The 24,956-nt window shown below is 46.9% G+C and overlaps 3 protein-coding genes across 3 annotated transcripts; 2 read left to right on the top strand and 1 right to left on the bottom strand.

Moving 5' to 3' along the window:
* Positions 1 to 13,209: 13,209 nt before the first annotated feature.
* On the top strand, positions 13,210 to 14,029 carry LOC123106853 (calmodulin-binding protein 25). Its single transcript, XM_044528891.1, has one exon. The coding sequence runs from the start codon at positions 13,276 to 13,278 to the stop codon at positions 13,843 to 13,845; it is 570 nt and encodes a 189-aa protein (XP_044384826.1). The 5' UTR covers positions 13,210 to 13,275; the 3' UTR covers positions 13,846 to 14,029.
* A 2,114-nt stretch (positions 14,030 to 16,143) lies between these two features.
* LOC123103106 (protein sym-1) lies at positions 16,144 to 19,720 on the bottom strand. The gene is made up of 8 exons (XM_044524597.1): positions 19,387 to 19,720; positions 19,195 to 19,282; positions 18,206 to 18,300; positions 18,043 to 18,115; positions 17,847 to 17,939; positions 17,673 to 17,759; positions 17,437 to 17,525; positions 16,144 to 16,400 (listed from the first exon to the last, which is right to left on the bottom strand). The coding sequence occupies exons 1-7, from the start codon at positions 19,650 to 19,652 to the stop codon at positions 17,445 to 17,447; spliced, it is 783 nt and encodes a 260-aa protein (XP_044380532.1). The 5' UTR covers positions 19,653 to 19,720; the 3' UTR covers positions 16,144 to 16,400; positions 17,437 to 17,444.
* Positions 19,721 to 19,794: 74 nt separating this feature from the next.
* LOC123103107 (uncharacterized) lies at positions 19,795 to 22,295 on the top strand. Its single transcript, XM_044524598.1, has 4 exons — positions 19,795 to 20,049; positions 21,015 to 21,137; positions 21,599 to 21,701; positions 21,831 to 22,295. The coding sequence occupies exons 1-4, from the start codon at positions 19,955 to 19,957 to the stop codon at positions 22,089 to 22,091; spliced, it is 582 nt and encodes a 193-aa protein (XP_044380533.1). The 5' UTR covers positions 19,795 to 19,954; the 3' UTR covers positions 22,092 to 22,295.
* The last annotated feature ends 2,661 nt before the right edge of the window (positions 22,296 to 24,956 follow it).

The raw sequence follows: 24,956 nt of genomic DNA, 5'->3' as shown, positions 1-24,956 counted from the left end.
GGGGTATTTAGGTGACAAAGAACATCAAGGCAGTAAGCTCAAAGGATTATCGAAACAACGACAAGTATTTCGGGGTATCTTGTAATAACAAGACTAACTGGGGATGAATGCAAGAATAACAACTGCAAGTAGTTATCCATAAGGGTTGACGGTGGAAGGGGAATTGTAAACGCGATGAACACAAGTTCTCGGGTTGCCAGCGGAGAGTATCTTCAGGGTCTTCACGTACAGCAGACGATCATCAGTAATAAGGGGCTCTCGGGGTGAAAGTGATAACAAGATCCTAATGTTAGATTTAGCAAAATTCATTTAACCCGAATAGAAGGGAGATCAGAGTCCCAGAGTATAGACGAGGAGTAAATGATCCTAATACCACCCAATGGCGAAGTGGGCCCGTAAGGCACACAGCCATGTTAGTAAAAGTTTTTGTAATGTCTAGACTCAACTTCGGCCAAGGAGTGTGGAAGGGGGATTCCTACAGGCAGTCGGCTCTGATACCAACTTGTGATGCCCCCGATTCAATCGTACACTAATCATACACGCAAACGTGTACAATCAAGATCAGGGACTCACGGGAAGATATCACAACACAACTCTGCAAATAAAATAAGTCATACAAGCATCATATTACAAGCCAGGGGCCTCGAGGGCTCAAATACAAGAGCTCGATCATAGACGAGTCAGTGGAAGCAACAATATCTGAGTATAGACATAAGTTAAACAAGTTTTCCTTAAGAAGGCTAGCACAAACTGGGATACAGATCGAAAGAGGCGTAGGCCTCCTGCCTGGGATCCTCCTAATCTACTCCTGGTCGTCGTCAGCGGGCTGCACGTACTAGTAGGCACCTCCCAAGTAGTAGTAGTCGCCATCAACGGTGGCGTCTGGCTCCTAGACTCCAATGTCTGGTTGCAGCAATCGGATATAGGAAAGGGGAAAAGGGGAAGAAAAGCAACCGTGAGTACTCATCCAAAGTACTCGCAAGCAAGGAGCTACACTATATATGTATGCATTGGTATCAAATGGAAAAGGGGTATCATATGTGGACTGAACTGCAGAAAGCCAGAGTAAGAGGGGGATAGCTAGTCCTATCAAAGACTACGCTTCTGGTAACCTCCATCTTGCAGCAGAAGAAGAGAGTAGATGGTAAGTTCACCAAGTAGCATCACATAGCATAATCCGGTGATCCTCTCCTCGTCGCCCTGTTAGAGAGCGACCACCGGATTGTATCTGGCACTTGGAAGGGTGTGTTTTATTAAGTATCCGGTTCTAGTTGTCATAAGGTCAAGGTACAACTCCAAGTCATCCTGTTACCGAAGATCACGGCTATTCGAATAGATTAACTTCCCTGCAGGGGTGCACCACATAACCCAACACGCTCGATCCCATTTGGCCGGACACACTTTTCTGGGTCATGCCCGGCCTCGGAAGATCAACACGTCGCAGCCCTACCTAGGCACAACAGAGAGGTCAGCACGCCGGTCTAAATCCTATGGCGCAGGGGTCTGGGCCCATCACCCTTTGCACACCTGCATGTTGCGAACGCGGCCGGAAGCAGACCTAGCCTATCATGTGTTCCAGTCCAATCCGGCGCGCGCCACTCAGTCGCTGACGTCACGAAGGCTTCGGCTGATACCATGACGTCGAGTGCCCATAACTGTCCCCGCGTAGATGGTTAGTGCATATAGGCCAGTAGCCAGACTCAGATCAAATACCAAGATCTCGTTAAACGTGTTATCTTGAAATAACTGTGAACGCCGACCAGGGCCAAGCCCACCTCTCTCCTAGGTGGTCTCAACTTGCCTTGTCGCTTCGCCACAAAGATCCACTTATAGGGCCGTCGTGACAAACGTCCTTTCGGACCCAATCCGTGAATCACTCGCGGGTACTCCTACGAGCCGACCCGTCTTTAGTCACCACAAGTATCATATATTATGTATAAGTATATACCCGTGATCAACTCCCGAGTGATCACGGCCCGATAGTATAGCATGGCAGACGGACAAGAATGTAGGGCCACTGATGGTAAACTAGCATCCTATACTAACAATTTAGGATTGCAGGTAAGGTATCAACAGTTGTAGCAACAATGACAGGCTATGCATCAGGATAGGATTAACAGAAAGCAGTAACATGCTACACTACTCTAATGCAAGTAGTATAGAGAGTAGAGTAGGCGATATCTGGTGATCAAGGGGGGGCTTGCCTGGTTGCTCTGGCAAGAGAGAGGGGTCGTCAACACCATAGTCGTACTGGGTAGCAGCGGCGTCGGTCTCGGTGTCTAGCGAGAGAAGAGGGGGAAGAAACAATAAATATTAAGCAAACAGATTCATAGTGATGCATGACATGACAAGTAGCGGTGTTAGGGGTGCTCTAACGCGGTATGAGGTGGTACCGGTGAAGGGGGGAAACATATGGGAAAATATCCCCGGTGTTTCGCGTTTTCGGACAGATGAACCGGAGAGAGAAAGTTGTGTGTTCGCTAAGCTAGGGATGCATGGCGGACGAACGGGCTGCGTATCCGGATTCGTCTCATCGATCTGAGCAACTCTCATGTACAAAGTTTTTCCATCCGAGCTACGGTTTATTTTATATTGATTTTAAAAGATTTAATTCATTTTTAGGATTTATTTAATTATTTTAATTCAGCATTATCTAGAACAATGCCTGGTGACGTCAGCATGACGTTGAGGTGACGTCGGCGGTCAACGGTCCGCTGACTAGAGTCAAACCTGACCGGTGGGTCCAGTGGGACCCACCTGTCATAGTGAGACTAACTAATCAGGTTTAATTAGTTTAGTTAATTGATTAGGTTAATTACTGCTTAGATTATTCTAAATATGATTAATTAACTTAATTAATTCCTTAATTAATTAATTAATGTAATTATTATTTATTTATTTATTTATTTATTTATTTACTTTTTTATTCTTTTTTTACTATAAAACATTCTGGGCTGGGCCCCATTTGTCATAGGGCCAAAGGCCTAATGGGGCGAAGCGGTTAGCGGGCGCGGGCGTCGGCGCCCGACTGGGTGAGCGCCCAGATCGACAGACAGGGGGGTCGCCAGCCACGGGCGTGGCGAGGCCGCCGGCGTGGCCGCCGGCGCCCACGACGCCGGCCAAGGGAGGCGGCGGTGGGCGGCGCCACGGGAGGGACCGCGACAGGGCGGAGCAAGCGCAACGGGCGGCGAGACAGGACATGGCGCGGGCACGCTCAAGCTTCGGCCATGGCTTTTCTAGTGTCAACATAGAACAACATAGTGTTGTGTTTAATTTAAGAATTTTTCGGGGTTCGTTTGGACATTTTTATACGTTAACTGGGTTTTTCAGGCATTTTATGTGCATAATTAAAATTTAAAATATATGCACATTCTCCAGTGCATATAAACTGGTTGAAAAAACAAATATGTGTCATTGGTTGCATGCTTAGGTCCCATGCAAGAAATGCCAATGAATTTCAAACACCCTGCCACCGTCACTTGGCCGCAAACATTGAGATACCTGGTTTTTAAATTCTAGTAAATCCAAAACTCGTCCGAAATTCATGAAACTTGGCATTCTATCATGGAGCGGCATCAACATGCCGTGGTAAATTTTTTGTCCCATTTGGGGCAGGTTTGGGTATAAGCTTCTCACAAATCAGAGCTTCTCACAACAAGCGTGATGGTTTCGGTAGGGAACGTGCCACCTTTGGGGACGAAACGATATCCATTGCCTCTTACTGCTTTCAAAAATTTCCGAGTGTCAACATAGAACAACAGGAGTGTTGTGTTTAATTTTGGAATTTTTCGGGGTTCGTTTGGACATATTTATATATTAACTGGGTTTTCCAATCAGTTTATGTGCATAATTCAAATTTCAACTACATGCACATTCTCTAGTGCATATAAACTGGTTGAAAAATCAAATCTGTGTCCTTGGTTGCATGCTTAGGTCTCATGCAAGAAATGAGAATGAATTTCAAACACCCTGCCACCGTCACTTGGCCGCAAACATTGAGATACCTAGTTTTTAAATTCTAGTAAATCCAAAACTCGTGTGAAATTCATGAAATTTGGCATGCTATCATGGAGTGACATCAACATGTTGTGGTAAAAAATTTGTCCCATTTGGGGCAGGTTTGGGTATAAGCTTCTCACAAACCAGAGCTTCTCACAATAAGCGTGATGCTTTCGGTAGGGAACGTGCCACCTTTGGGGACGAAACGATATCCATTGCCTCTTATTGCTTTCGAAAAAATTCGTGTGTCAACATAGAACAACAGGAGTGTTGTGTTTAATTTTGGAATTTTTCAGGGTTCGTTTGGACATATTTATACATTAATTGGGTTTTCTAGGCATTTCATGTGCATAATTCGTATTTGAACTACATGCACAAGCTCCAGTGCATATAAATTGGTTGAAAAATCAAATTTGTGTCCTTAGGGGCATGCTTAGGTCCCATGCAAGAAATGAGAATGAATTTCAAACACCAGGGCACTGTTGATTGCTGGCAAAACATTGAGATACTTTGTTTTTAAATTCTAGTAAATCCAAAACTCATCTGAAATTCATGAAACTTGGCATGCTATAATGGAATGGCACCCGATATGTTGTGGTATTTTTCGTGTCTATTTTAAGAGAAAGGCGCACTCGAATAACAACTAACAAAGGCATTTTGAAACAAATAGCTGCCACAGTAACATCTCCAACATTTTGTATAATTTAAATTGTGTGCGTTCTGTTAACCATTAACGTGACGCCACGCCTCACTCTTTTAATGGCTAGGAGGTGCCGTGCGGACAGGTGCTTGAGTGCTTGACTAAACGGAAGGCATGCGAGCTGTACTCCAATGCGGAGGCTCACCAGGAAGCGTGCCAGCTGTACGCCGCGCAGGTTCACCGGGAAGCGAGCCCTTTGACTTCCATGGCCGCGCGCCTTGCTCGCATCCTCTACATTAGTGGCGCCCAAGCCACTGTTTAATATGATTTTTAAATATAAAACACTCATCGCAAACATTTTAGTTAGAACACCCGTATGCAAAACCGACAATTTCCCCAGGAAGCCAAGGGGAAATGTGCCTAGCAGGATTTTTGCAGCTCTTGATCGCAAACGTTTTAGGTAGAACACCTATGAAAACCGACAGCTTCCCCAGGAAGCCAAGAAAAAAAGTGCCGAGCAGGATTTTGCAGCTCTTGATCACAAACGTTTTAGATAGAACACCCGTATGCAAAGTGAGACCTATGGTCTTCCCCCTTAAGTCGAGGGAAAATCCGTAGCGCAGGATTTGTGCATCCCTTCAACGCAAATGGTTGTTTTGGATGACCCCTGTGCAACCACGTACCAACAATTTGGTAAGATTTGCATTTGTCATATTTGGTATGTTGCCATTTGTCAAACTGGAAAGATTGACATTTGTTGATCTAGTAACATTGCCATTTGTCAATCCTTGTAACACATCGATTTGTCAAAATATGCAGCTAGAAATCACTAACACTATCTAATTTTTGCAACCAAAATTCAGTAATTAAGCATAGATTTCATTCATAGATTAAGCAGTCATTCTTAATTTATATAAACAGTTCAACTCGACAGCTGAACCGACCAAACTTTTCCCCAGTTGTTGCCAACCACGTACTGAAATAGCTAGTTCAACTATATATACTAGCTAATTTTAAGTACGTTGTACAGTTTGACCACACATCTATAGTCAGATGAACTGAACAAAATAGCCCCTAAATACTACTACTACCACGGAGGGGCTTTGTGCTACTTCCGGCAGCCTCTCCTCTCCCGAGCGCGCTCGGTAAGAGGCGGAGGATGAGGAGGAGCCTACGGACGAGCTGGAGAAATGCAATACGGTGCCTGCAGCTACTGCATGTTCAGCGACGCTTGCCAGCTCGAACGTCCACTGTCACTCCAGACAATCCCTCTCGAAGCGGCCAGACTACTCGTAGATCTCCTAATTCCTCGCCTCGGCGTCGGTGTGTGCTGCGGCCACTTCTACGATAAGGCTCTTTGCAAGCTTGACGAGGCGCTCCTCCTCCTACTATAGGAACTCGATGTAGCATGCAAGGTCGCTGACGCACGTGTGGCCCTCCACCTCCGCCTCGCTCCATCAGGCAGCGGTGGCGGAGCGGGTGATGATCCCGGTGGTCGACGGTGGGCTGGCGGCCACGGCGGCCGACGATGGGGTGACGGCCATGACCACCACCTCCTGCCTTCGGGCCGCGGTGGCGGAGCGGGTGATGGCCATGGTGGCCGGCAGTGGGCTGGCGGCCAGGACGGCCAACTCCCGCCTTCGAGCCGCGGCGGCGGAGTGGGAGATGGCCCTGGCTTTCGACGGTGGTGTGGCGGCAATGGCGGCCTGCAACAACTGCCGACGGGTAGCGGCAATGGAGCATGTGGTGGGTGTTTCGCGCACACCCAACAGGGATGCCACACGCACTACACTACGCCGGGGACTGCGCCGCCACCATGGTGTAGCCTCCCAGCTAGAGTTGTCCTCTGATGACGACGGAGTGGCTGAGCGACAACGACGGACCGGTGCCATTGGCGATTGTGGGAGAAGCACATGAAATAAGCTACAGGGAGAGAGGGGGAAATGCGACGCAGGACTCGCCGACCGTGAGGGTTTATATAGCAGGCCGGTAAGCATTGGGATTTTGGGGGATTTCACCGAGTCAGGAGGGAAGCTTGCGCGGGAACCTGCGAGGTTGGGCGGGAACGGGCTCACCGACGATTCATTGGCGCCACTTCGAGCCACCGTTTGGCCAAAAGAACGCCCCCGCGCGCTGCGCAAGCTTGCGTTGTAAGCCATCTGCGGCAACGGGGTGACAAGACATGCGAGAGAAGGACGAAAGGACACGTATGGATACGGTTAATACAAAAAAAACGTTTGCGATTTAATTACGTACTATACCCCCGTCCTGGTTTATAAGTAGGATTTAACTAATAAAATACGAATGCATGTCGCAAAGATTATATCGTTGGAGTCATATTTGAACATAGTTTCCAGCTATACAATTTTTGTAATATGCATTAACACTTTTTTGGTTAAATTTAATGTTATATAACAATTCGGATGGATCAACTGTATGCCACGTATTGCACACACAACTCTAATCTGATTCGTGCTTGATGTCTTCGACATCGCTCGCACAATTCGTCTTATTTATAATGTATCACTGTGCCGGCCTCTGCTCGCGTCCCTCGGCAAGCTCTGCTCGCCGTTAGGCGCCGCAATGCGCTATGCTCGTCGTTAGGCTCCGCGGCGCGCTCTGCTCACGTCCGTCGGTGCGCTCGGCTTGTGGACAGCTTTTCCTTGCGTGTTCAACTGATATATGCATATATATATATATAGTTGATCACCGTTGAGGCGACCGCAGAGCGCTCTGCTTGCGTCCCTCCGCGCACGCTCTGCCAGCGGTTGGGCGTGCACACGATCACGTCGGAGGGGCACATGCATGCGGTTGCACCGCGCGCGTTGCCACACGATGTAGTTACGTGCGACACGATGGAGTTACGCGCTGCAAATTAGAACTGCCATCAGGGCCTGCCGATATTCCTGGTCGTCCAGCTTCCCCTTTAATTCCCGCGGCCATTATAACCTTAGTCTCTTCAACCTTTCGATCGCGCCCCACAACACAACAAGCACACCCACGACGACACATAGAGAGGGGATGTCCAGGGGCGCTCCAATGGAGTTCGGCGAGCATAGAGTGGAGACCCGCACGAGGGAGATGGATCTCTCGGTGGTGTACACCATTGACCCGACTGTGGTGGACGACTACATCAACAGCGTTGAGCAGTTTCTTTCTCGAGAAAAGTACAAGGTGGTCGGCATCGACCTCTAGTACACCACCGATCGTCCCGACATAGATCAGAAGGTTGTCGTCGCCCAGCTGTGTGTGCGTCATCATGTCCTCATCTACCACTATTGCATGGCCATAGAGCCTTGCAACCGTTTCAACAGGTTTGTCAACAGCACCGACTACAAGTTCGCCACGGTGGAAACCACCGACAATGTAAATGCGCTCAGTGTTAAGGGCTTGGCCTGCAAGAACCTTGTCGAATTCCGTGAACACTAGAGGGTCTAGGGCAGCACGAAGAAGGACTCCCTGGTCGAACTCATCTCGGCCATCGTCGACCCCTACTACGAAAATATGAAGAAGGATGCCCAGAGAACAAGTCCCCTATCCTGGCACAAGGCCTGGATGCGCCAACTGGATGAACCTCACCTCAGGTTCACGGCCAAGAGCGTGTACACATGTTACGAGATGCACAGGCGGATCGTTGACATGAGGAAGTGCCTCGTTACCCAAATCGACGAGCCCGGATCGATCCACAAGCAGAGCAAGTGTCACAAGAAATAGATGATGATTAAATGATCGTTTATGCTAGTTAATCATGCATGTAATATATAGTTTACTTTATTGGTGTGTGTGGAAATGTCATGTGTGTAGTAGCCACCTATGTAATTATGCGTGTAATAGTTTACTTTGGTGTGTGTAAATGCCATGGTTGTAGTAGCCACCTATGTAAGTGGATGTTTAATTTGGTTATGCAACCATGTCCTTATAAGTGTGTGTGTGTACATTGTTGTTCTGTATGCAATCCCATCGCACAACACGCACGTTTTATTAGCAGCATCCGTCTATGTTATTGTCGGTATTCACACACATTTTTTATTACAGACATGTTTGCCTCGTATCACACATCTTGTTATATCGAACCGTTTCTGTTCTCTTGTCTCAACACAAACAATTTATCTGAGTGAACTGTATGATGTACATTGCACGCATCGTGATCTGGCTGACTATTTCTTTTGTGTTGCCTAATCACAAACAGTTCATCCGAGTGAACCGTATGCTGTACATCGCATACACCTTCATCTGGCTGCCCGTTTCTTTTGTTCCTCCTCATCGAAAATGGTTAATTAAACTGAACCATATGCCCTGCATCACACACACAACTAAAATCTGAACCGTGTTTGATGCATCCTCCACCGCAAATGTTTTGCACCTTTTTTGACGGTTCTTACACCACAGTTTGCGATTATTGCATCGCACACAGTTTAGTCGAAGGGTCTATGATCGTGGTATAGTATTAGCAGCATCCTGCAGTAGTGGTAGTCAAACTCGATTCAACTAAAGTTGGAGAAACAGACACCCGCTAGCCACTTGTGTGTGAAGCACGTCGGTAGAACCAGTCTCACGAACGCGGTCATGTAATGTCGGTCCGGGCCGCTTCATCCAACAATACCGCCGAATCAAAGTAAGACGTTGCTGGTAAGCATTATGACTATTATCGCCCACAACTCATTGTGTTCTACTCGTGCATATAACATCTACGCATAGACCTGGCTCGGATGCCACTGTTGGGGAACGCGGTATTTCAAAAAATTTACCTACGATCACGCAAGATCTATCTAGGAGATGCATAGCAACGAGTGGGGAGAGTGTGTCCACATACCCTCGTAGACCGAAAGCGGAAGCGTTTAGTAACGTGGTTGATGTAGTCGAACGTCTTCGCGATCCAACCGATCCAAGCACCGAATGTATGGCACCTCCGCGTTCAGCACACGTTCAGCTCGATGACGTCCCTCGATCTCTTGATCCAGTTGAGGATGAGGGAGAGTTCCGTCAGCACAATGGCGTGGCGACGGTGATGATGAAGTTGCCGGCGCAGAGCTTCGCCTAAGCACTACGACGATATGAACGAGGTGTAAAATTGTGGAGGGGGGCACCACACACGGCTAAGAGAAGACTTGGTGTGTCTTTGGGGTGCCCCCTCCCATGTATATAAAGGGGGGAGGAGAGGTGGCCGGCCCAAGGGGGGCGCGCCAGGTGTGGGGAGTCCTACTAGGACTCCCTAGTTCAAGTAGGATTCCCCTCTCCTTTTTCCTTTTTCGGAATAGCAAAGAGGGAAAGAGAGAAGGAGTAGGAGAGGGAAAGGGGGGCGCCACCCCCACCCCTTGTCCAATTCAGATTGGCAAGGGGGGCGCGCGCCACTTCCCTGGCCGGCCCTCTCTCCTCCACTAAGGCCCATGTGTGGCCCATTAACTTCCCGGGAGGGTCGGTAACCCCGGTACTCCGATACTTCTCAAAACCATTCCGGTGTCCGAATATAACCTTCCAATATATGAATCTTCACCTCTTGACAATTTCGAGACTCCTCGTCATGTCCGTGATCTCATTCGGGACTCCGAACAAACTTCGGTCATCAAACCACATAACTCATAATACAAATCGTCATCGAACGTTAAGCGTGCAGACCCTACGTGTTCGAAAACTATGTAGAAATGACCGAGACACATCTCCGGTCAGTAACCAACAGCGGAACCTGGATGCTCATATTGGCTCCTACATATTCTATGAAGATCTTTATCGTTCAAACCGCATAACAACATACGTTGTTCCCTTTGTCATCGGTATGTTACTTGCCCGAGATTCGATCGTCGGTATCAGCATACCTAGTTCAATCTCGTTACCGGCAAGTCTCTTTACTCGTTCTGTAATGCATCATCCAGTGACTAACACATTAGACACATTTCTTGCCAGGCTCATAGTGATGATCATTACCGAGAGGGCCCAGAGATACCTCTCCCATACACGGAGTGACAAATCCTAATCTCGATCTATGCCAACTCAACAAACACCATCGGAGACACCTGTAGAGCATCTTTATAATCACCCGGTTACGTTGTGACATTTGATAGCACACAAGGTGTTCCTACGGTATTTGGGAGTTGCATAATCTCATAGTCAGAGGAACATGTATAAGTCATGATGAAAGCAATAGCAATAAAACTAAATGATCATTTATGCTAAGCTAACGGATGGGTCTTGTCCATCACATCATTCTCTAATGACGTGATCCCGTTCATCAAATGACAACACATGTCTATGGTCAGGAAACTTAACCATCTTTGATTAACGAGCCAGTCAAATAGAGGCCTACTAGGGACACTTTGTTTGTCTATGTATTCACACATGTACTAAGTTTCCGGTTAATACAATTCTAGCATGAATAATAAACATTTATCATGATATAAGAAAATATAAATAACAACTTTAGTATTGCCTCCAGGGCATATTTCCTTCAGGCGCATACCACGAGAGGTCGACGCGCGGGGACGCCGATGGACCGCGGGTCACGGCGCTATGGCCCGAAGGGGTGACGCAGACGGGCGGGTCAGCGCGACGACGCGAAGACCTCGGGGCGGCTACGGGGACCATGGGTCGTGGAGGCGGGGTGGCGGAGTCCGAGATGAAGCCGTTGACGACGGACGGTGTGGAATGACGTGCGGACGAGCGCGTCAGCATTAGCAGTCTAGCACCCGGGCTGCCAAAGCAGCGTCGGCGCCCGGGCAGTTAGGCCCGAGCGACCAACGGAGCAGCGGCGCCCAAGCTTGAGGCAGCCGACGAGACTGACGCAGCCGGCCCAACGCAGTTGGGGACGAGGCTGGCGTAGATGGACCGGCCGGCACGCGTGGGGCAGCTGTGATGGGCTGTCGCATGGTGTGAGGCCGCCGGGTCGGGGCGATGCAGGAGTCCCGGTCGGAGCAAGGCGGTGACGGTCGGCACAGGGCGATGGGTGGGCTGACGCGCATACGGTGGCTGGGCCTAATGGGCCGCCACAGCACGCGTGGCCGCCGGTCGGAGGAGAGGCCGGCTGGTCGAGCCGGGGTCGAAGTAGAGGCGCGCGGGGGTCGACGGCGGCGGCGGGCGACGCAAACCGATCTTAGATCAGAAAACCAAAAAGTAAACGTTGATCAAAGAGAGAAAACCCGGATCAGTAGATCGGGAAAAAGACTCTCTAGGGCAGTTGGTTAACACGACCGGCGGACGAACCCTAGGTACGGGCCGCGCAGCCCCCGGCGGCAGTTATAGAAGCCAACCGTCTCAGGGGCGATACGCAGTGCGACGGTTAGGGTTGAATCGGTTAGACTGATACCATGTTAGAAGGGATAGATGGATTTGATGAAATTGACAGATGTATTGCTTAAGCCTCATGGACATATATATAGGAGTACAAGGTCATGTTGGAGTCCAGGGCAAGGTGGAATAAATCTTACACTATTCTATATTTCCTAAATAACATCCATGTTAGAAGGGATGGATGAATTTGGTGGAATTGTTGGATGTATTGTTTGAGCCTCATGGGCATATATGTAGGAATACAAGGTTACTCTGTTTCTTTTTACTTTGCATATAAGATTTGGTCAAAGTCAAACTTTATTAAGTTTGACCAACTTTGTTGGAAAAAATATGAACATCTACAACATTAAAGCTCTATGGTATGAAAATTTATTTCATGATGCATCTAATAATATTGATTTCATATTGTGAATCTTGATAATTTGTTCTATAAACTTAGTCAAAGTTGATAAAATTTGACTTTGATCAAATCTTATATGCAGACTAAAAAAATGGAGGGAGTACAAGGTAAGGTAGAATAAATCCCACGCTATCCTATATTTCCTAAATAACAATGATACTCAACAGTATAATTTGCTATGTTTGAAGTATAGTTTTCAAATGAAATAGTTGTTGAAGTATAGTTTTACATTTTCATTTGCATCTTCTATTGAAGTTGCTCTTTTATATCTTCGTTTTGTATCATCTGTTGGAGTTGGCACTTTTTTGAAGATGCAAAAATCATTTTTTGGAGATGTATGTTTTACATCTCTAAAATTGCATCTTTCTATTGGGGATGTTCTATAAGACATTTTAGGGCAGTTAATTACTCTAGGTATTACCGCAGCCGGATGGACCGCACTCACTCCCGTTCTAAATCAATCTTTGAAAATTGATGGATAAAGTTGTTGTATCGTGCACACAACACTTGTTATCATGGAAACTTGATCAACAACGGGAAGATATCAACATCCCGTTATCATGTACTGTACTATGTAGTACCTCGTTCATTTTGGATATCTTGTTAGTGAGATTATCGTCAGCAAACGAACGCCCAAGCTGTTCCCAACACACCATCAAGGCATCAACTCAAATTCGCATTCGTGCGTCGCCGGTCATCGTAAAGAACCCCATGCCTCCCCTTCTCATTGCCACGTATACAGAGACAGAAACCGCAGATCCGGGGCGGTACCTGACAGTCTGGACCCACAGGTCAGCGCGCTCGCTGACCACCGAGCCCGTCGGCCCCTCCACACCCACGTCATCCTTCCTCTCTATATATCTATCCTGCGACCTTTCTTCCTCTCAGTTCAAGCCACGGCCGCAGCAACAGCAAGCAAACGCAGCCTAGCTACCTCTCACATCACACACGCACGATGCTCACCGCCATGCAGCACATGGACTCCTCCGCCTACGCATCCTCGCCCTCGGCGTCGCCGTGGCAGCAGCTCCTCACGGCCCAACGCGGCCACCTGTTGCCCTACGACTACGAGGGTCTCACGTCCGTCCCCGCCGCGGCGCACGCGCCGGCGGCGCACCAGCAGCACAGACCCGCGCGCCGCGTCGCCAGGCGGCGGCCGCGCCCGTCGCGGCGGCTGCCCACGACCTACATCAGCGCCGACCCCGCGGAGTTCCGCCGCATGGTGCACCAGGTCACGGGCGCCGACGAACTCCTCCTCCCGCCGGTCCAGCAGCAGGCGGAGGGGCCCCTCCTCCCCAAGCTCGCCGCCCGCGCAGCGCCTTCGTCGGCCGGCGGGGCACTGCTGCTGCCGACGCTGGACACGTCGTCGTTCCTGCTCGGCGGGTGCAGGGCGAGGCCGTCCACCGCGCGGACGGGTGCGATGCCAGCGCCGACGACTCCCGACGGGTCGCTCCCGCTGGACAGCACTAGCGGCGGCAGCAGTAGCTGTGGTTTCCCGACCTTAGAGTCGTGGGATCTTCTCTGAACCCACCCGCTATGCCCTCTCTGCACACATATGCATGGTGCTTATGCCTTCTGGTTGTGACTAGAGCTTGATTATTGGCAACCATATATGTGTTCGTCTTGTTGTTACTCTGAGCTTAATTATTCCGTTTATGTTGTGATTTCCTCATACATATCTATGATTGACTCGTACTATGTCTCTCTGGACGGGTTTCAGTTTCATCATAGATATTCTCTTGCTCTAGAATCAAGGACATGGATTTTCTTCTCTCTTTTCTACTCCCAAACCCGTCGCTTCTTCACCAACCATATTCTCTTCTGGTCCGGTCAAGATCAACTGTCTTTCGTTAGGTGCTTAGTGCATTCAGCGCAACTAACCAGCTGAGTGATTAGTGCGCCAAAGCAGCCATTAATTATAAAAGCAGGGGGGGCATGTAATGCTACTTAGACCCTACGACACGTCGAGATGAAGCCAAATCCGACTGAGACGTAGTACGCACATCAGCCCTTGGCTTCAATAATCTACCATAACCTGTGAAATCGGCTAGCGATTATGCTCGAAACAGTCACTTTCATGTCGCCGCCCCTTGTCTGGCCTGAAACAATACCCAAAAAAAAGGAAAGAGAAGAAGATGCGTTCTATTGATAGAGAAGAAAATTCATGTAACTCACAGCTTGCGCCTCTGATGAGAGTACAGGTACAGTGCGTGCATGCTGGACACAGTCATGAGACATGGCAGCAGAGCTGGTCGGCGTTGAGCCCTGTGCTGGCCGCCGGCCGGCCCGGCCACACGGTTGACTCTGCTGGCCTCAGTTGGAATTTCGTCTCGCATCCATGTGCCTATGCTGCTCGTGATACTATCGACAGTCAGAGAAAAAGACTGGAAACTGTTTTCGTCGGACTTTGGCACCCCCACACACGTGCTTCCTCACGACCAACCTGCCGGCCGCCGGCCGGCCGCCTGTTCCTGTTATGTTCGGTCCCACTTGCCAATGACGGGAGCATTGCGCAACGGCCACGTCAGTAACTTAGCTTCTCTGCAAATATTACCGAGACACAGTTTGCTACCCGGTACACAGCCCTACCGGCGGTTCTTCTAACTGACAGTTTGCTTCAAGTACCACTGTAATGATGTTTATGAAGCCGTGCTCTTTGCGATTATAAAGAGGACGTACCGTTTGCTGCCCAGTACAAGTGCACAGCCCTACTGGCTCTTCAAACTGGCGGTGCTAAAGTCGTGTTAGGCATTTTAAGAGGACAAAGTGTGCCTTGGATACACTATTGAGGACACGAAAAAGTTAATCGGGAACTTGTAAGAGCATCCAACAGATACCGTATCCGTGAAAGAACTACCGTTAAAGAAAGTTTAGGCCAAAAAATATCTCTTAACAGATCCCATAAACTTGAAATAAACTTACAGAATTGTGTAAACTTAACTTCAATTTTCCTCTAGTTTAGAAGAAGCTTTGCTTCCATTAACTTTTGGCGGCAAGATAACCGCGTGAAACTTCACGCCTTGCTCACCGGACCACCGCAGCTCTCACACTATCACGCTGTAACTCACCGTCATGCGCCGCCCCATCATATGTCGCCGCTCAGCCCGCGGTGCGCCAGCGCACCGCCTCGCCGCTCCTTATCGTTCCGTAACTCGCCTATGTCACTGACTTGCAGGCCCTAGACTTGTTTAATGGGAAAGTTAAAAAAAACACAAATTTTAGGGGAAGAAGTTTACGGAATCTAACAAAAATTGCTTTCAGTAAACTTTTTCTAAAATTTACAGTCATCATGTTTTTAGGGGAATGGGTGGAGTTGCTCTAAGATTCCTTTTACAATACGAACAAGTGTTTGTACATTCGTCTTCGCCCTCACCTCTCCTCTCACACACCCTTTCCTCACGTCTTGTATTAATTCAATCAAATCAAATGAAATCTTGTCAAAAACTCAATTAACCAGTCATTTCTTTTCATCATCTTCTTCTTCACCTGGGGTTCAGAATTATTCAGTCAAAGGTAGCTGTTCGAGAGGCCGTCCATCTGCGGCTATTCACAGTCACAGGAGCCTTGGTCGGAGTTCCTACGGACAGTGGGGGCAGACTCAAGACCATGTCTAGTCGACGGATAGATGGATCAGTGAAGCAGAGACAAAGAAGCACCGTGAAGCGACGTGCGCCGTCGGAACACCCAACCACCGCAGTCTTTCCAACCCTCCCGCGTCGGCCGCCGGCGAATCGGCCATCAACTGCGACACCACCGTGCCAGTTAACACCCCCGGGGCCTGAGTTTTGATTTGCAAGGAACACCAGAATTTTACACTATGTAATTCTGCGGAAACCAAGAACAACCTCCCATCACAAACGGTTATGCAGATTATACAACGCATGCTTAACCGTCATTGCGGGATGCACTCGACAGACAAGATGGACACTAATTTACAATACTAAGCATTAGCAAGTGTTTCATCGGTCGGATAACACAGACGAGGCGCCAAGATAACTGATAGTAGGTTTATTCTTTCAGCCTTACATCGCCACATGTTGCAACCGGCTAGGCACCCCGCCCTAGAGTCTACTCTCTCACCTGAAACAACAAGTGAGGGGTCAGCAAAAAGACCAGGTAAGAAGCACAAGCTAATCAACGGCGCAGAAGCGATGGAGCACCAAGCACAGAAATATCTAAACTCTGCACAATAAGTTCAGTACCACACACCAATGTTACCAACTTAAAATGAGAGTCATACTCCTATGCCAAACTTACAAGTCAAAAGGACAGTGTTTTTAGCAGATGCACTGTTTCATTTACTCACTTGTGTTTTGCCTCTAAGCTCAGCCACAAGGTACAAAAGAACAAAAGGCACCTTTAGCACCAGTCAGTGTCATGTTAAATAGCAAAAGTTTTATTGAAGCTGAGAGGTCTGACTTTGTGAAGATCAAGTCACAATCATTCTACAACAAGTCCACAAGGTAGCTTTCAAGGCTGGCAGAAATTAAGTCTAAGATACTGACTAGTGCACAACACATTACCAGTCAAAAGGAAAGAAAGGGAAAAGGAAAACTCAAGTAACGCAAGACCACAAATGCAATTACTTCAACCACATCGACATGAGGCATCATCTGACTTGACCCAACAGATTAAGTAACCGATAAGAAAAAGTCTGTCATACTAGGGTCTGTGAAACTCCCATGCAATAAATTCTCGGCTAGCTCACAACAAAGCAGTAAAGTCTTAGATATCATAACAGATGGCCACCTCAACTCAAAAGTGCATTGAATTGCAGTGTCACCACATACAGTGATCAGGAAAGACACCGTCGAAGATATGTTCTTGGAGAAGTCTCTCCAATGAAAATTACCACAGAAATTTCATATCTGCCATGGCTAATTTCTATTGTCAAAGTAGTTTGTTTCAGGAAATATTTGCTTGTTGCACAGTTATTGATAAAAGGCTGCTATGCTAACTGGAAATAGTAGGCAGACTAAGTGCACTTTTGTTACTATGTGATGAAATTCCGTATATATAAAAAAATGAAAAACTGGTTGATAACAAAATTTATACAAGAGGACTGAAGAACTACAGGCAGGACTGTTACATGTACAGATATAGATTTGAAGATTACCTATTTGACTACTCCGCGATAACCTTCTTATGAGCTTTATATGACAAAATCACGTTCCATGCAAGGGCTACAAAATTAGCGGCAAGAACCTGGAAAAAAAAGGGCAGCAGTTAGGTGAGAGCAATACTCAGAGCATGCCAAAACTATATAAAGGGGCAGAAAATAGCTAAGCTAATTCATTTCACATATACTGAACATTGTAATGAAGACTATCGAAATGTGCAACTTTTTTGGACCTGGAGCTTCTGTGGGACAAAATAGAAATTCAAAAACTGGAACGATATCCACAATTGCCAATTCGCGATCAATGAAGAGAACCACTCCTGCAATTGTTGTAAATGTCCTTCATCAGTAAATGACACATACACAGTGTCAGGGAAGGGTTTTGAGAGGGTTGACATCCTTTTCACCTGCTTAAGCTTTGGCACTACAAGAGATGGCTTTCCCTCCAAGGTTACGAGTAAGCTCATGAAGACACCAATGAAAACAGGAGAGAAGACGAACTGGGCAAGGAGACAATTAAAAATTAACATGTCAAACAGGAATGCAATGGACATAAGAACAACTCAAGAAGGCAAAACAGGATATGAAGGAAATGATGAAAACCTGGTCAAGTAACAGGCGAGAAATGACACCAGATGTCCCGCTGATCGTCACTAATTTACTCAAATACAAGTACCTGCATATGAAGGCATATTATCAATCAAACAAGACCAGACACTAACTACTGATCACCATAATTTCTGCAGAATAGACAAGACAAGATTACCAGAAATGCAACGTTGGCCCCACCAGGACAAGTCCCAATAACGTGAACACAAATGTTCTCTTCAGGTCTAGCTCTGGCACTTTATCAATTAGAAGCTTCAACAAAAGAAAAAGTAGATGAAGGATTGTCAATTTCACGTCTGCTCGTCCTAGTAAATTTCACATCAAAACTAAGAAGGGATGGTGCTCGTGCACGATCAGACTTACACAAGCATGCATCACGCAGCACAAAGTTTGGGTTTTCTCTTTACTGCTAAACTACATCTGCACTTAACTACAAGGTGAATGATTCACTAGTAGACTAGTAGCAGACATATATGGAATAGAAGGCAAGCATGTATATAATTTACAATACAAGACATATGGCAAAATCGTGATACTGGTCCATTCTTGAATGAATAATAGTTCCGGCTTGCCATTACCAGACTACATTACGACTACCTCCGTCCGGGTTTATTAGGCCCTCTTTATTCTGGGCTAAAGTTTGACCATAAATTTAGCTAATAAAATGTAAATTGTATATCACAAAAATTATACTATAGGAAACCTCTTTCAAGTACAAATCAAGCAATATACTTTTAATATCACATAATTTGTATTTTGTTAGTTTTACATATGGTCAAAGTTTGGCTCAAAATACGAGGAGGCCCAATAAACCCGGACCGAGGTGGTACATGCATAAATACACTCTTCCACCCTGATTTTACCCGCACAATTTTGCTTGTGACTAAATTCATTTCAATAAGATTGCGTTCAGCATGTTTAACATTCAGACTCTTCTTTGTGTGCAATATTACATTGACTGATCTAGTTCCTGAAGAATTGTGAGGTAATCATTCACCATACAAGAAGCTCCAAACAGAACTGAACAAGAGGTCGCATCTTGAAACCATGGCTCGGCAATTAACCAACAAACCACTACCGAACCCATGCTGCATTGCATAATACCACACTCTAAGGCAGCAACTAATAGCGTTGGCATCGACGAACCTGGCAGATGAGGTCCCCGGCCAGAGTCAGCACAGCAGAAGTGACAGCCTTGGTCGCCACCGGATGCTTGTCAAGAGACAGAAGGTACCTGTCGTGGCCATTTCAACACACCCAGTGTCAGTATTCTACTGAAGCATCAGAACCCACGCGGGAAAATTCCCAAGGAATGAAGAAGAGGTCCAACGGAATCACCAGGCCACGAGCTGCAAGCCCTTCGCCCGGGCCGCCTCCACTCCTCCAGATGCTGCTGCGGAGGCGGAGTTGCAGCAGGAGGCTGCGTGGAGCGGCTGGAGCCGCGCGAGGCGGCCGCCGGCCTTCAGGGGCTCGACGGGGGCAGGGGCGGGAGCGGCGGTGGACAGGGGAGCGGAGAGGGAGAGGAAGCGGCCCGCTGCAGTGGGCCTCGGAGAGACGATGGGACGGGGGACGAGGAGGAGCGGGAGCACGGACGCCAGCGCCATGGAAGAGGATGAGGAGGAGCTTTGGGTTTTGGGAATCGTGCTAGGGTTCTAGAAAATTCCAGAGCCAGAGAGGGGCAGTGAAAGAATAAACTATAAGACTGGGCTCATTTGGGCCCATTCGTCTTTCGCGTGAGAAGGAAACGGACCGTTCGTCTTCAGCCCGGCCCATTTAGGTGGTCTTCTTGACCTAGCCACGAAGGCGAGAAGGAAAACGATCCCGCCACCATCTCGCCGGCATTTCCTCCCACTCGCGGTTGCAGCGGCGGCGGCGGCGGCCACCGCCCACCGGCTGTGAAGGCGAGATGTCGTACATGCGAGGCGACCTGCTGACGAAGACGAGGAAACTGGTGAAGGGGCTGGCCAAGCCCGCCCCTGCCTGGCTCAAGGCCATGGAGCAGTCAGTACTCTCTCGATCCCTAGCCCCGCCTCTCCACTTCCGCTATGTTTTTGCTCCGGCCGTTTGATGTTGGTGCGGTGAATTGTGTGGAAATGAGAGATCCAACCTTGGTGATCTACTCATCGCATTTGTCCTCCATATACGGTTGATTATCAGTATAGTTGGTAAAACTAGATTTGGTATTGCCCACAACATCATCTGTCGGTGGCTCGATATTCTGATTTACGCTCTTACAATCCATATAGATGATTGCATTTCCTTTATCATTTGATTCTCATGGTTACTTATATTAGATGAAAGAATGCAGAATTATTGTAAATCAATGTAGCCCCATTTTCTAGAGCGAACTGTGCTCTGTTTTGCTTTTCAACCAGACTAACATGTTTTTTACAGTTTATTTATTTGCACTGTGTGGCAAACGCGCATACATTTCCTAGGCAAGCTTCAAACTCCACACCAAAATGTTAAATCTGTCATCTTATTTCAGTTATGCTCGATCCAAATATCCCACATTTTTTACGTTGATCATTGGCTGTGAGTGGTTTGTGTGAAACAGAACGAACTCTGCCCTACCTTTTCATCTGGAACATTTGTGAACTGATCACACTATGCAGTGCCATAGGGGGTTTACATCATCCACTTGGTCTATGATTTATTTATCTTGGCGTTATTTATCGATGTGCTCCACTGCTCCATTTAATAGTTAGGTGAACAGGTTTCCTTGGCCGTATTGTTTTCTTCCTTCATGATCTTGATCAAATCTCCTATCTGGGGAAGGCAGAAGATATTTGTGGCTGAAGGGTTCCTGCATTAAGTTTGTCTAATTGGGTTTAATTGCCATTTGCTGTAAACTTGAATATTTGTGAACTGAAGATGTTTGTCCTATTCTTCTATGCGCTAATTCTCTCTACATTATATTCATGTTGCTTGTTTTTTCTTTGAAACACATGTTGCTTTTTTATTAGGGCACCTCCAGTCACATTCCCTAGAACTGATGGTAAAATCGAGAAGATAGAACTGCCAGAGGATGTCTATGTCAAGAGGTTCTTCAGAAGGCATCCTGATTCACTCTACCATGATGCAATAAAGTAATTTTCTTGTTATATCTATCATTACAATCATGACTGTAAAGTATACAAGTTTGATAAGGCTCCAGAATTGAGGATGTGAATGTGTTTGGCCTTTCTTCCATTTTGTTTACAATTTCCTTTTGAGAGGTTAATGAGAATCATTTCAAATTTGAACTAAGACCATGCAATTTGAACTAAGACCACGCTGCCTATTTCTGAACGGAGGGAGTAGTTATTTTGATACTTGATGCTCGCCTTATTTTTCCTTTGAACTGATTAATACAACTACATAATGATGCATTAGTCGAAAAAAGCTTTTGTTTGAAGGAGGTACAATTGTACATGTACAGACTAGCAACTCCTTTTTCTGACTGTTGATGGTGTCAACATTGCCCTTCTGTTTCACTCCCAGATATTGTCTTTCCCCACTTTTTGTGTCATACTGTACACAAAATTTAATAGCTAGCCAATTCTTTCAGGATAAGCGGGTTTGATCCACCGCCAGCAAGAGTTTTTGCTTGGCGTGTCTTAGAGTTGAAAGAACAGGGAGTCAATGAAGATGATGCAATGGCTGTAGCAGATGTAATTTTCCTCTTCTAAAATATATCATTTGTTTCTCTGATGGAGCAGTAATCCAATTATTGGTCCTGCTCTGTCCAAATCTCAAGGTATAGAGTTATAACTCTTTGCATGACTAACATCCTTTGGCAGATGGAGTATGGAGCAGAGAAAAAAGCAAAGAAGCTAGCATACAAGGAACTGAAACAAATTGCACGCAGAGAAGGAAAGCCACCACCTCCAAATCCATATCCAAGCGCTATCAAAGAAATACAGGCAGAGGAAAAGAAGTATGTTAGGGACCGTTTCCATAACCCAAAGGTACTCGAGATCGTGAATAAGATGAAAGAGGACAGACAGATGTTTCTTCAAGATAGAGCAGCAGCATCAGGTGGATCAGGTGAAGGACAGTAACTGGTTGTGTGGACTGGCCAACTAGTTGCTGTTGCTTATGACATCAACCAACTGATATTTAAACTCGACGTTTAGTTTTTCTATAAAAATAAAGTTGTGTGCACATTCAGAAGTTAGTTAAAGAACTAGATGTAAGGGTTCGAAACATGTTTGGTGAGATAGAGCATTGTTTCTTTCTCATATATTTTTACTATTTTCCTCAAACTTTTCATCTCCCATGTTGGTTTAACCTTAATGCTGTATGAAAGTTTCTCTGAAATTGTGCAGCTTGATTGAAATAGAAATAGCATCTTGACATGTAGTTTCCATCTGTCCCTATGACGAGCATTTTAGTAATCTGAGCACTCGTTCAATTGGTGCTCCCTCTTCAGTACCCTGCTGTGAGGTTGAAGGGGCCAATAGATCCATGTACACTGTTGAGATATGGCATTCTGAGGGACATGATGGAAACTGACATTTTTTGTTGCTTGCTCTTTCTTTGCTTTAGCACCTCTTTACTGTTTTCCTTTAAAAAAAATTGTGGCATGTTTCCTTCCGTTGGAGTTGTAAGTTATTCTTTTGCCTGCAAAAATATAGTATGGAAAATATGTTAATGGATCAAAATGTAGAACATTGTTTCTTTGTCACAACTTATTCCCTTATTTTCTCTGTTGTTATTGAGTTTAATTTCTCATGTTCCTATATCCTTAATGCTGGGTTTCCAAACAATTTCCAAGCTTTATTAATTTGTGAAATATTAACAGGATGGTACTATCCATTTCTCCACTTTTCTCTCCTTATTTGTGGTTTGTGTAGTTTCCATCTGTCCCTGTGATGAACATTTTAGTAATCTGAGCACTGGTTCAGTTGGTGCTCCCTTTCAGCCCTCTGCTGTGAGGTCGAAGGAACCAATGTTCCCACACGTGCACTGTTGAGATATGGCATTCTGAGTGACATGATGGATACTGGCATTTTTGCTTGTTACCCGTTTTTTTTAAACTGATTTTTGTTTGTTACCAGTTACTCTATGTTCCCTATATATGTTTTCCTCTCTTAAGATTTATATCTTCTGCTATTCATCTGTCACTGGAATCGCAAGTCTTTGCTATCTTGAAATTTGATGTGTCCTCTCTGCAATTTGTGGTTTGTTTTTGCTCTTTGGTGAGGAAGTTTGTAAAGCAGGATTTGAATCTGGACAAGCTTGATCTTTTCGCCCTGGTGAATGAAGGAATGATGTATCTATCTCCTGTCAATTTGTTCATCTTGCTAATAAAACTCACCAGCTTTCTCGTACGCTACACTTCGCAGTTCATACTTGACTAGAAAGGCAGTGCACGCTTTGCTGCGCTGCTTATGTTTCTGGGGTTGGTTTTATTTTTTTGGGCTAGTTGTTTTTTTTAAGTTGTGAAAATTAGTGATTTGGCGTGTGGGGAATTAATAGTGTGTTTTTTAATTGTGTGTGATTGGGGTCAACTTCTAATGAATGCGTGTATGTGAGATGCATTAACAGTGTATTTTTTTAATTGTGGTGTGATTGGAGTCAACTTCTAATGAATAAGTGTATGTGAGATGCTACACTCTTCCTTCTTGCCAACCAAGACCCACACCACACCACCCAGGCACTTATCGAGAGATCCAACCACAAAGCCTAAGGCGATGACCTGATTAAAACTGTGCATCCGATCCCCAATTGAATGAGAAGGCTGTAAAAATAGGAAGCCTAGTGAAATCAAGAGATGTGAGGGAGCGTGGACATCTACAAGCTAACATTGTCTGAGAAATTTTGACTTGTTTCTCAAGGGTGAATTATATTATGAGGAAGTTAGAGCATCTATAATTGAGCTCCTCAAACTCATTAATGTCCGGACGGATTCAGTCACTACCCGGACAAAAAATGTCACCCAATCGGACATCGTATACTCAGCCCAAACGTCCACGCTGAGCCCATCAAACCCTAGTCCACAATCCACTCTTGACCGCTCTGCTTCTCTGCATGTCTCCTCCCCTCCCCGTCCCTCCCCACATGATGTCCAACTCTGGCGGTGAATCCGGTGATGAGGTTGATCCAATCTACTGTGTGGCGCTCCTCAAGGAGAAATCCAGCTTCTTCGCCCTGGACGACAAAATCTCGTTCTTTGCATTGCCCTTCGCCGGTTGTGAATGGACATGGGCGGGAGCTCGAGCTCCGTGGCTTGAAGGGGCGGTTGTAGCTACACACCGGCTTGTGCCCTCCCTGAGCGACCGGTGGTGCCCGGTATCTCTAGGCCCGGCTCCTCCCAGGTGGTGTGCCGGGTGCTCGTGCCCGCAACCGCAACTGCTTGAGTCCGAGGTGCGGGTCACTTGCTGCGCAAGGCAGAGGGTGACATGTGCTGCCTCCAGCTGGTCCGGTTGCAGGTCGTGTAGACCTGTGCCAGGACGGAGACGACCTCCTCCACGACATCATCCGCCAATCCTTCACTTCGGTTGAGACCGACGCTCGCCACCATCGTTGCATAAATGCGAAGACGCTTCAGATCAGCATCGAAGAGTCTAATCGCGTCGCAAAGTAGAAGGCGGGCGCCGTGGAGATAGCCACCCGGCTCGCGAATAAGCAGGCCTAGACCACACGACATCTGGCCAGGATTCGTTCCTCCGACAGCAGAACAACTACCAACGACATCACCCTCCGGCGGTCGAAGACTACAACTGCCACTCCAAATACCCCAAAGGGAAGCTACCGGCAAAGAACGGATGAAGTCTCACATTGTCCTCCTCCACAGTGGCGGATCCAGGACCCAGACCTGGGGCGTGAGGAGCAGTTTCTTCATATACTGTAGCGGGCGGCGGGAGGCGGCGAGCGGCGGATGCGGCAGAGGGCGGCGCGGGCAGCGGCGCTAGCAGGCGGCG

This window comes from Triticum aestivum, chromosome 5A (assembly GCF_018294505.1).
Source record: "Triticum aestivum cultivar Chinese Spring chromosome 5A, IWGSC CS RefSeq v2.1, whole genome shotgun sequence".
Classification (NCBI taxonomy): domain Eukaryota; kingdom Viridiplantae; phylum Streptophyta; class Magnoliopsida; order Poales; family Poaceae; genus Triticum; species Triticum aestivum.
This window is presented reverse-complemented; position numbering and strand designations above follow the sequence as displayed.

Coding starts and splice junctions, on each gene's coding strand:
- LOC123103106 (XM_044524597.1), bottom strand. CDS start 19,652: ATGGCGCTGGCGTCCGTGCTCCCGCTCCTCCTCGTCCCCCGTCCCATC. Junction 19,283..19,386: donor GGCTTGCAGCTCGTGGCCTG/GTGATTCCGTTG, acceptor TGGCCACGACAG/GTACCTTCTGTCTCTTGACA. Junction 18,116..18,205: donor GGGCCAACGTTGCATTTCTG/GTAATCTTGTCT, acceptor CTTCATATGCAG/GTACTTGTATTTGAGTAAAT.
- LOC123103107 (XM_044524598.1), top strand. CDS start 19,955: ATGTCGTACATGCGAGGCGACCTGCTGACGAAGACGAGGAAACTGGTG. Junction 20,050..21,014: donor TGGCTCAAGGCCATGGAGCA/GTCAGTACTCTC, acceptor CTTTTTTATTAG/GGCACCTCCAGTCACATTCC. Junction 21,138..21,598: donor CTCTACCATGATGCAATAAA/GTAATTTTCTTG, acceptor CAATTCTTTCAG/GATAAGCGGGTTTGATCCAC.
- LOC123106853 (XM_044528891.1), top strand. CDS start 13,276: ATGCTCACCGCCATGCAGCACATGGACTCCTCCGCCTACGCATCCTCG.